This window comes from Glandiceps talaboti, chromosome 6 (assembly GCF_964340395.1).
Source record: "Glandiceps talaboti chromosome 6, keGlaTala1.1, whole genome shotgun sequence".
NCBI classification, from domain to species: domain Eukaryota; kingdom Metazoa; phylum Hemichordata; class Enteropneusta; family Spengelidae; genus Glandiceps; species Glandiceps talaboti.
Genome location: NC_135554.1, coordinates 17,183,092 through 17,196,138, shown reverse-complemented (window position 1 = coordinate 17,196,138; position 13,047 = coordinate 17,183,092). Strand labels below are relative to the sequence as shown.

The window sequence follows — 13,047 nt, the reverse complement described above, 5'->3', positions numbered from 1 at the left end:
ATGCAGGATACCAGTTCATTGTTCAGATCTGTATATACCAATACATGCAGTGAATTTCACAATACCATGCAGCTTTTCTGTTTTGATACAACCACACAGAAATCAACAAGAAACTGCATATGCCACACTTCAATAGCAAGATTACATTTTTTGCTACATTTAGTCTAAATGAAATAAACCATTTAAATGTATTGCAACTCCATGTGCACATTCGGGCACCAATGTATTTCTTAGTATCAAACACCCGATGCAGTGTGCGTAAAAATGTCCTTTGCGATGTTCATTTGTTGTCTGCATGGTAGCATGTGTAGTTCATTTCACTTAGACAAAATGTAGCAAGAAACTCTACTCATTCAATCTTGCTATCTTAAAGTGTAGCATGTCCAGTTTCTTGTTGGTTTCTGCGTGGTTGTATCAAACAGAAAAGTTGAATGGTACTGTGAAATTCACTGTATATTGTTGACTGGATACATTTAGTATGTCACTATGTGGATCTATGTTGATATACACCAAGTTATACCATATTCATTGGGAAGAAGATTTTTTTAGTGCAGGGCTTGAAATAATGAAATAAATTCACTCGCCCTCTGTCTGAATTAGAAAGTAGTTGTCCACAAAGTGGATATTTTTGTTTAAAATTTAATTTACATATTGTCATCTGATCAATCTTTGTCAATGCAAGTTGCCATATTGTAACTTCCAGTTTGAGTTTCACTTTGGAGTTTGGGATTTTGTTTTTAACATAAACTGCAAACTCAGGAAATCTAATCTAATCTGTGTGCTGAAACATATCAGAATTCAAATTCCAACTCTTCACCTTGTTTATTATAACTTAATCTATGTGAAACCCTTAGTGTGATTTCTGCCTACCCACATAGACTCAGTGTGATGGCTTTTGAACACTTTGGCATTTTATCACTGTAGTGTACCCCCTAATTGATAGTAAGAGATACAACTTTGTCTGGGGTCACAGTAAATAATCAGTCATAAAAGGACTGTAATGGCACATAGCCTGCCAGGCAGTACCGTACCGTGCATTGCTGTGTCAGGGTGAATCGAAGGACAGACTTTAAGAGGGAGTGGAAAACAAAACTGCTTTTTCATGACAAATATATGATTGTGAGCATAAGCGATTTCCAGTGTTGCATGAATTTTTACTATTGCAACCTGATGACAAAGATAACAAAAGCAGGGTAACACATGATTTAGGCAAGTAGATAGATATTCAAAAAATGAAATAGAGTTACCCAGCAACTAAGAAACTGCACATGGCAACGCTATAAGTGATGGTTCATATTGCATGAGTAACTGCAAGGATGGTTTGCCATGTTTGTAGTTGGGCACACTCACTGCTTTAGTATTATGTATGCTCTACTACTGACTACAGTTCATGATTGCAATGTTTTCTTCCTTCCAGATGAGTCAGTATTCTTCAAGTGTCCAGACAGACTGAGACTACCACTGGTATTTTACTATGCTCACACTGCTACAGTGTATGTCAACAAATTACTGATTGCTGGCCTCATCAAGGTACTGTAATCTTTAATTAATATTTATGTAATTATTATTAAGGTAAGGTAAAGTGTAAACAGACTGATGTCTTGGTAAAATGTAAGATGTTGTCACATAGCGCAGGAAAATGGAAGACAGTGAATATTCAGTTGGATGGAAGATGACTAGAAGTTGTTCATTACTTATTTAGTAAACCAGGGAAAGAAAAATGAACAACAGGAAAATTCCCACCTAAAAAGAACCCCTCCCCTTTTAGCAAAAGAAAGTGTTAGTTTGTAAAATCAGTGACCACATCATCATGCTCGCTGCTCCCTGTGGTTTAAACATGTGATGGGATGGATTTCAAGCAGAGGCTAAAAGTCATCTAACCTTTGACCCTAACCCACTACTCAATATAAAGTAGACATATTAAAACTTTCACTTCTCTGTGTTTCCCTAATACTTTCCATGATGATTCGTCAGTATAGGATTTAATTTCAACTGTTTCTTTCGTTACTTGAAAATGACTTTGATAAGGTTTGAGAACTGTGTAGTAGTAACAACAGAGAAGTTGACTTTAGATTTCCATACAATATCAATACCAATACCATAAGTTTGGGTGGGAACCCTCTCTGTTCAATGCAGTGTTAATTTGTGTAGATTTTGCCACTTACTGTCCCCCTAACACAGTTATAAAACTACTTACTGTCCCCCTAGCACAGTTGTAATTTGTGTAGATTTTATATACATACCCCAAGTTCCAGTCGAGAGGCAAAAAAAAAAAGACTGAAAACTAAAAATATAAAAAAGATATTGCATTGAATTTATAAGATGAGTGATGATTTATAAGTTGAAGTTCAGATAAAACAACTTCAGGTAATTGTTATTTATTGATTTATCTGGATAGTTGGTTGATTCGATGATTAAATGCAGCAACATCAAAGATTGAAGATAACATTGATAGTCTGCAGCAAGAAACTGCTGAGTAATAATGACAGTTCATCACCATATTGCATGTCCCAACTTGAATCAATTCACAACTTACATGGCACACTGAACAATGACTAGTACAATGAAATACATTGTCTGAAATTGTATGAATCCTGCCACTCTACAAACACTGACTTACAAACACTTACTATTGATTCATCTTAGTCATGCACACACATTACCAGCTTGGTGGTTTACTGTCCCTGTAAAAGACAGGACACGAAAGGACAATTGTGTCATGGAATGGAGTACAGTCCCAGACTTACTCGTCACCTAATGATATGCTGTTCAAGACTACTAAGCCCTCTTGTCTTAGTATTACTATCTCAAGAAGCTCTCTACACCAAACCCAGAAACTTGTCTTTAGCGTTACTATCTCGAGAAGCTGTCTCTACACCAAACCCATAGACTTGTCTTTAGTGTTACTATCTCAAAAAGTTTTCTACACTAAACCCATAGACTTGTCTTTAGTGTCAAGAATTTCTCTACACCCCCCCCCCCCCCCCCCCCCCCCCGAGACTTGTCTTAGTGTTACTGTCTCAAGATCTGACCATTGATGTATTAGGGGAGAAGGATCATGAATGCCTCTTTGACCTCTTGTACTAAGGACAGGTGCCGGCGATAAGTATTTTCAGGTTTGTTAATAGATTAACATCCATACAAAGCCTTCAAGTGATTATTAGCAAGCTCTGAGTATTTCCGAATCATCAACGTAGCATTCAAAATTGTTACTGTGGTGGACCAGAGACCATGGTGAGCTCATGGTGGTGAGATAAACTAGTGTATATGCACCAACAAAAACAATAATATGGCAGACTGTACTTAAGCATTGACAAGTTGAATAAAATTACGATCTTTCGGTTTACCCATAGACCTTCCACCAACGTGGAGGGTCTCTGGTTTACCATAGCGCACATACACTTCCATGTTTACAAAGTACCCAGTGTACTACTATCTCCCTAAGAGATCCATGGTAAGCTACAATTGGATCTGAAAATAGTTGTCGGCCACTATTGCGATTGATTGAAAATGTACGTTACTTTTACATGGTTACTGCACGATACAAACTGTTAGAACACGCAATGGTTTTACATGATTGGAAAGTGGAAATGCAACAATGCCGGAACATTAGGAAATCAATGTTTGATACCAGAGCACACAGCCAGCTGACATTAAAATGCACATTGTAAAGTACACAGTTGTAGGCTTTCTTTGAAACTGAAAAAACATCATTGAGGACTGTCTAATGAAGAACAATGGTGAGCAACAAAAGAGAGTTTTAATGATGAAAAGACAATATTTGTCATAGCCCATCCAAAACCTAATGGACTGCTCTCTTGTGGTGTTATGTAATATGTCAATTTATCTACTTCCTGTAGGGTCAATGGTTAACCTCAGACCACTAATTCATTAGTGGTCTGTGAGTGTTAACCATTGAATGAGGTCTCAAATGCCAATCAAGGAGTGGGTGTGACAGAGTTCTAAGTTACTTGGCAACAATGTTAGACTTCAAAGGGTAGTAAAGACAAAGGGTTAATTGGTTAATTGGATCCAACAGGTTGATCCATTAGATGTACATTACTTACTTGTTGGTCCATTAGGCATTAGATGTACATTACTGACTTGTACTTTCACACTTGAATTTACATAGTATATTGAAGCACAGACAGGGAAGAAACCTTGTCTGTGATGAAAGCTAACCTTTTTCACACCTCTGGTTACTCAACACTTCCAGCAAATTTGAATTGTTCTGTCAGATCATGGAAGTATAACTATACTTATACTTCCATGGTCAGATCCATGCAGTTAGACACTGAAGAAGGACAAGTGATTTGTTTGAAACATGTCTGTTTCTCAGTCAAAAATGGAAAAAGAACTTGTGTGTGAAACAAGACTTTGACATTAAAATGTGAAAGTTTTGTGGTTTTTTTCAGGCATCATTTGTATTCCCAAAGTACTATATAAAATCTTGGTTTGATATGTTCCGTTGTACCACAGACCCTCCACCTGTCCTTAGTACTATGGTTGTACCAAATTGTTTTTCTTTTTGTCCCTTGTTGCTCAGTAAAACCGTGAATTACTCCAAGGTAAAACACAGTGCTCATTTTCGTCCAAGTCACTTACTCGCACCAGGGGGTTGTTGTAAGCAACAAGGTACATAAAGATATGCAAGTTGATACAAGAGAATATGTCAAACCAAGATATATGGTACCTTGGGGTTGCACATGGTGCTGAAAAAGCCACATAACTTTCAATTTTTAGTGTCAAACTCTTGTTTGTATAAACGTCCCAAAACATTTGTTCACAAGAAGATGTGCAGTGCACAACCCCTGAGTTTCTATTAAAAGTATAGACAGTCTTGCTTGCAATGAATATTCCATTCAACTTTCAAACTGGCCTCAGTGAAACTCATGAACTCCAGTAGATATGACCTCATAAGTATGTGCATTCAAGAACTCGCAAACAGTAGTTAGTTAGTGCATGGAAGTAGAATAGTTCCATGGTTAGTGGAAGTTCCGGATGTAGTCATTTCAAAATTTAAGTATTATTCTTAGCCTGGGATCTGTGCACAGATCAGGTTGCTGATTAAAAAGCTGAGGTTGTCAGTACCTTTGGATGAGCAAGCCCTTGACAGTGTCTTTTGCACTATAAGAGCTATATGCAAATACCCCAAGTACGCCACACTGGCACTCACGCGTCATGGGTTCTGTCATAGTTTAGCAAAATGAAAGAGTGATATGATTAAATTAGGTACTTCATAGCTATTTGAATATGGGATATCAAGAGGAGATGAAAGATGGTTTGTGCTTATGATGAATAAAATTGTATGTATTATTTGAATTGAAATTTGAGTTGAATTGAAATTTATTCCCTACAAGAAATAAACATACAGAAAAGAAATAAATGATAACATCCAAAAGGAAAACGATTTCAAGTTGTGGGTGAGAGACTAGAAAATAGTTTTCGGAAAACTAATCGAGTCTAGCCACTCAATTTCAAAAAAACTGAATTGCATATCACAAAAAATGTGGTGACTGTAGTTGCTCAAATTAACACTGATTACACAGTCAGAAAACAACAAACAACAATTGTTTACATTAATAAGAAAACAGATAAACACACTACGGTTAAAGCATCATGAAAATGCATCTCAAAATATGTAAGTGGAAATGACACACACTCAATTATGGATGTCACTGTACTGGTAAATATTTGATGTACTAGCCCTTTTCATCTATTTCTCTTCTATTCTTACAGGAGAGAGTCAACTTTGATTTTGAAACCCTGTTTGAGACAGGAGTAGATGAAATGTCATGGGATGATACGGTAAGTCTTTGTGGTACTTTAAACAATATCCCACTATCAACTTTGAAGTGTACGGTTTTTCGGATCTATCATACTTCGTAACACAGTTAAGTCACTTCTGTATACCATAGACCAATACGAAAAACCCATACATATACCCATACCTCAGACTCATACACCAACATATGTGGTATAACCCATATACCCATATCTCAGACTCGTACACTGGGTACGGTATACCCATACCTCAGACTCATACACTAACATATACGGTATACCCATATACCCATACCTCAGACTCATACACTAACATATACGGTATACCCATATACCCATACCACAGACTCATACACTAACATATATGTTATACCCATATACCCATACCTCAGACTCATACACTAACATATACGTAATACCCATATACCCATACCTCAGACTCATACACTAACATATACGGTATACCCATATACCCATACCTCAGACTCATACACTAAGATATATGGTATACCCATATACCCATACCTCAGACTCATACACTAACATATACGGTATACCCATATACCCATACCTCAGACTCGTACACTAACGTATACGGTATACCCATACCTCAGACTCATACACTAACATATATGGTATACCCATATACCCATACCTCAGACTCATACACTAACATATACGGTATACCCATATACCCATACCTCAGTCTCGTACACTAACGTATACGGTATACCCATACCTCAGACTCATACACTAACATATACGGTATACCCATATACCCATACCTCATACTCGTACACTAACATATATGGTATACTCATATACTCATACCTCAGACCTTATGCACCTGTGGTATACTCAAATACCCATACCTTAGACTTATATTATCCATAATATTGTACCCATACCTCAGATCCATACACCAACATATATGGTATACTTGTGTACCCATACCTCAGACCTATATACCCGTAATATATACCCATACCTCAGACCCATACAACAACATTCATGATAGACCCATATACCTCAGCCCCATACACCAACATATATGGTATACTTGTGTACCCATACCTCAGACCTATATACCCGTAATATATACCCATACCTCAGACCCATACAACAACATTCATGATAGACCCATATACCTCAACCCCATACACCAACATATACGGTATACTTGTATACCCATACCTCAGACCTGTGTACCCGTAATATATACCCATACCTCAGACCCATACAACAACATTCATGATAGACCCATATACCTCAACCCCATACACCAACATATACGGTATACTTGTATACCCATACCTCAGACCTATGTACCAGTAATATATACCCATACCTCAGACCCATACAACAACATTCATGATAGACCCATATACCTCAGCCCCATACACCAACATATACGGTATACTTGTATACCCATACCTCAGACCTATGTACCCGTAATATATACCCATACCTCAGACCCATACAACAACATTCATGATAGACCCATATACCTCAGCCCCATACACCAACATATATGGTATACTTGTGTACCCATACCTCAGACCTATATACCCGTAATATATACCCATACCTCAGACCCATACAACAACATTCATGATAGACCCATATACCTCAGCCCCATACACCAACATATATGGTATACTTGTGTACCCATACCTCAGACCTATATACCCGTAATATATACCCATACCTCAGACCCATACAACAACATTCATGATAGACCCATATACCTCAGCCCCATACACCAACATATATGGTATACTTGTGTACCCATACCTCAGACCTATATACCCGTAATATATACCCATACCTCAGACCCATACAACAACATTCATGATAGACCCATATACCTCAGCCCCATACACCAACATATATGGTATACTTGTGTACCCATACCTCAGACCTATATACCCGTAATATATACCCATACCTCAGACCCATACAACAACATTCATGATAGACCCATATACCTCAGCCCCATACACCAACATATACGGTATACTTGTATACCCATACCTCAGACCTATGTACCCGTAATATATACCCATACCTCAGACCTATACAACAACATGACTGATATACCCACGTACCCATACCTCAGACCTATACACCCATATTACATGTATGTACCCATATCAATATACCCATGATATGTATGCCTCAGACCCACATATCCACACATACCCATATTGTCCATACCTCTCATAAGTATCCATACCTCTGATCCATAAACCCATATATTACTGTGTTCAATCCATAATTGCACACCCATGATATTCATGTACTGGGTTCAATAACTGTGATCTATACACCTACACATACCCATATTCATCCTCTAACCTCTCTATGCACCCATCATTGGTAGTGTTTGCAACATAATGTTGATGAATTATATGTTTGTTTGTCTGTCACTCATTGAAACAGGAGAACTACCGAATGGGAGGTAGTTTCAAATGGCCATCAGTGCAGGAAGTGGTGGACTACCGAAGAGAGGTGAAAAATCTGATGATGAAAGTAATTGAAGACACACCACTTGAGTTGCCAATCACTATGGAAAGTCCATGGGTAGGTCTTTATTTTGAAATCATAATATATACATTAGTCAAGTAAACTTAGTTAAGAGGAGTATCTAGAACTTTCATTTCGTCAGCTGTAGAAGACATCTATGTTTATCACTATGTCATATTCTAAACATAACTATTTCACAGGGTACACATTTTTAGCTCCTGAAGGAGGGGGGTGGGGGGGGGGGCTTGATTCAGAGGTACCAGGTGTCTGTCTGTCTGTCCGTCTGTTTGACTGCCATCTGTCTGTATCCTCAATATCTCAAGACCCCCTGGCTTGCTGGAAATGATGTTTCTTATTAAGGTTCTGTGAACTAACATGAAGAACTGAGTTGGGTTTGGCAAACATAATGACACATTTAACAATTTTTTGTAATTGAGTAATATCTTAAGAATGCAAGCTATGATGTCTTATGAATTAGTAGTACACATATTTATGATAACAAAGCATATATCATCCACAATGCTTGTTCATTCAATTTATTTAAATCATTTGCATAATTAACAATTTTTGGGTTATTAAGCAATATTGTAACTGCAAGCTTCAAATTTCAGATAGCTTGGTATGCACATTGAGTATAACAAAGTGCTCATTTCCGTAAAGCTTGGTGATGTTAGCTTTTATCTCATTTAGGGTGTATTATTAGTATTAATACTACTAAAACATTAACTGACACTAGTAACTGTACTATACTACTATGAGTACTATGAACTCCGAGGTACTATGTATTTCCTTTTGCTATATCACTTTGCTGTCAAACATTGTATATAACTATGGTAGGGGACAGGCTTGAATAGCTGTAAGCTAAATCCCGATTCCCCTATTTACCCACGAAATAGTATTTTTGTATGTGTATCTGTAATGTTCATTTGTGCTTTTGGGTAAATAAACTATATATATTTATTGTATATTTATTATTGTACTGTCTGTGGCAGTTAGGCAAACCAAATGAGTTTTGCTATTGTGTGATGCAATATTTGGGTGCGTTCATAATATGTGTTGACATCATGATCTGACAGAAAAACAGTTGAGGTACTCTGAATAAAAGATTGCTCAACCTTTATTTCACCCTGTTTTAAAAATGTCCAGGTTAATCTAACCCCAATTCTTTTGTAATTCTATTCCTTTTGTGGTCGTTACAGTGGGCTTTATTCATGGGTATGGAACATGAACGTATTCATATTGAGACATCTTCTGTTCTCATCCGACAACTCCCTGTTGAATTGGTTCAACTACCTAGGGACTGGAAGTACTCGCCTATGACTTCAGGTCAGTCATGTCATCAAAGTACACACCAACTTTCAGTTTACTCGGACAATAAATGAGTATACAGCTTTTATGTACCTTTTCACAGTCACTGCTTTTTTTGTCAGTGGCATCCTTTCTTAATTGTCTAAGCTCCCATGAAAACTAGTCATGCATTATGCATAACTGATGCATCAGTATAATCCCAGTTACCACAAAACCCCCTCACACCCCACCCCCCACACCCCTCCCCTTCACCTCACATAGTAACAGTATATATACATATATACCGCAGATTTGACCACCTTTTTCTACTCATGTAGACTTTTGACTCTTGAGTTCGTTAACATTACGTAGTGGTTAAATTGACATTTTTTTTTATTGCAAGTATGAGTTAGGACCACATAGTTTTTGACTACATAGTTTACATGTTTGAGATTTTTGACTCCTGTTGCTGGCTGAATGTAGACATTTAACCCCTAGTTACCTACCATAAATTATGTTATACTTCTGAGAAGAGATACATGCAAGCATGCAGTACATTTGTAATCTAGTCCTTGTTACGCTTTACACCTCCATGCTTAGAGACCATATTGGTGGTTTAGAGATCACGTTGGCATCCAGGTTAGTACATTTGGTGCTCACATAACTGTCCACTGAGTGGTGGCCATATTTGTAGCGAACAATTATTATTTACTACATAACTCAAAACTTTATTGGAGGCTCCATTCAAGTGTCTATCCCTATAGTATTTGGAGTAAACTTTCTTTTGACACCATGACCTTGACAATGACTTTAACTTCAGGGCCAGTTATCGAAATCCAACCATTTCCTTCATATCACTTTTTAGTATTTATTTGTTGCCACTAATTATAGTAGTCACCCGGAGGGGACTTGTACTTTGGGTTGTTATCAAATATGAGCTTTCTTTTAAGACCTGAACTGAAGGCAAATGCACATCACTTAATTTCGTGACCTTGACCTGAATAGCAAAATGGAGGCCTTGTTTGTGGTAAACAAGCACATTTTGCCTGTTATTTCCAAAAAACATATAAACACCAGTCAAGTGTTTACCATCACATTATCAATGATGAGCTTAAATTCTAATGAGACCTTGACTTTTGACCTTGACAAACATTTTCAAGGTGAAATGACTAAATTTTTTCTTTGTATATTAACTCAAGAAGTTGAATACACAAAGGCGCCATTTAAATGTCTATACCCCAAAGGTCAACTTTCTTTTTATGTCTTGACCTTTGCCTTTGACCTCCATATTCAAGGTCAAATAGCAAATTGGTTAATGAATTATAAAGTTTTTATCTCCAAACACCATTCAAATTTGCACAATAACTTTGCCATAAAACACACAAGTTGGGAACTATGTCTTCAATATTGAAGGGAAGCATCGGAGGGGAACTGTCTCTTCTGTGGTTGATTGATTGCACGGTTGTATGGGCAGGTAACAAAAGTCATAAAGTTGAAAATGCCAAGAATGTGTTCTTACCATCCCTGTACTGTTTCTACATACTTCACACTGCAACGCAATACTGATTTCTTTGTGCCTGTCCTTTCTATCTACATCAGTATTTGACTTCAGTAGTGGCTTTTTACCACAATTTATCCCCTTCATGGTTATCATGAAAGACTTGTTTTCAGAGTTATAATTTTAACTGCAGACAGTTTCCCAATGTCCGTTCGTGTGATCAATTGTGAAGTATTTATTATTATTCTATTATGCCACAAAATAGTTATTACCTTGAGTTTTTCTAAACATGTATAGAAAACTAGATGGCATTGGGTAACTGAAACCAAACAATTTTTTTTAGGCCTAAACATGTCTGAAATTTATTACAAAAACGTATACATTCCATGCATGGCCACACCTGCACTATTTCAAATAGTTGTACTTCACATAGCAACTCAGAAAAAGATTTATGTTTGCCTTTTACTATGTCATGAATAATTGTCACCCTAAGTTTCTCTAGATGTAGACCATGTGAAATTTGTTTCAACATCACATACTTTCGGTGGGGATAGTGAGGTCAACAAACTTTTACTGTACATCAAAGACAGTATCAGCATATGCAAGTGTTTGAACTGTTGATGTCATCTACAGTCATGGCGGCAACAATGACACTTGTTCACGAACAGAGCCTTCTTTTCATGAATGAAGTTATTCAAGTGGGGGGGGGGAGGACATGACGATTGTGTATAGAAGCTGGGAAAGGGCTAGTTACCAGGAATCCCATTAAAAGAAGATAGAGAGGAGGAAAAGGAGAGGCAGAGAAACATGAAGATGATTTTTTTTTTTTACTTTTTAAAAGATATCGACAGACCCACCCATAGTTGCCCTGAACAAGTAATGAGAAACAAAACTAAAACAATAGGGTCACTCTTTATTTGTTTGTTGGTAATATGGACTTGTTTCAGCATGTAATACATACATAATACTTGGAATCTAATTGTTACTTTGAAGGCTGCATGCTTCCACTGATTGCTTTGTTTGTATTCAGTTTTCTGTATGTAGACTTGTTTCAATTCAAACACTTCTTGTATATACTGTGAAAGTTGTACATCCGGCACTGTGCAGAAAGATAAGTGTATGTGAACAGGTTACTAGTAAATTCAGGTCAAATGTGTGCAGTTAGGGATATCTTTACTGGCGGTAACCTTTGGTCTTTGACCTCTAGAAGTAGGTCACTAACAGTGCTACTACCTTGCCCTTACGGTTTCTCATGAAAGTCAACAAAAGAATGTGGCACTATCACAGCTAAAGTATAGAACAGAATAAATATTCAGTAGATTTATACCAAATATATAGACATAGTGAGTCTAAAATATAGATTATGTATAGCTATATGCATAATATGTTTATACCAATATATCATCACAGTATGTCGGTGGGTGAGAGGTTAAACCACTTGCTTCTTACCGCTGCAGTTGAGGCTGAACTCAATAAAGGTTTGATTAAATTTACCACGCTGTATTTAAGTAAGAAGAGTGTCGTTTAGTTTGACTCTACTGAACAACGCATGTTTTCCCTGGGTACTCCAGTTTCCTCCTGCATTAACAAACCCATGAGGGATGGCCCTAACTGGACTTCTTGGGAGACAAGTGTTTATATACTTAAAGAACTATCCAGTATAAATAAAGATTATTATTATTTGAAAACAAATTTGGGAAGGAGGAAATGAAACATAAAATTCTGGGAACTATTGTTAGAAGATATATTAAAAATTAAAAAGAAAATTTATGAAATTGGTAAGTAATTTTAGTATCTTTTTGATTCATGACAGGTGATGGTGTTGTGAAAAATACTATGATCCGTGTTGAGGAATGTAATGTCACCCTTGGAAAACCTGTGGATTTTCCCTCCTATGGTTGGGATAATGAATATCCAGAACTCAAGGCAAAGTAAGTACACAGCTGTAAATC

General features: G+C 37.0%; 1 protein-coding gene across 3 annotated transcripts in view; it reads left to right on the top strand.

The window, feature by feature from the left end:
• LOC144436526 (uncharacterized) overlaps positions 1 to 13,047 on the top strand; it is a 43,696-nt gene that overhangs the window by 12,532 nt on the left and 18,117 nt on the right. For all 3 annotated transcript variants that reach the window (XM_078125336.1, XM_078125335.1, XM_078125334.1), the window contains exons 5-9: positions 1,418 to 1,530; positions 5,740 to 5,808; positions 8,227 to 8,367; positions 9,510 to 9,636; positions 12,909 to 13,026. In XM_078125336.1, the coding sequence (XP_077981462.1) occupies positions 1,418 to 1,530; positions 5,740 to 5,808; positions 8,227 to 8,367; positions 9,510 to 9,636; positions 12,909 to 13,026 (568 nt within the window). The remainder of the gene's footprint in view (positions 1 to 1,417; positions 1,531 to 5,739; positions 5,809 to 8,226; positions 8,368 to 9,509; positions 9,637 to 12,908; positions 13,027 to 13,047) is intronic.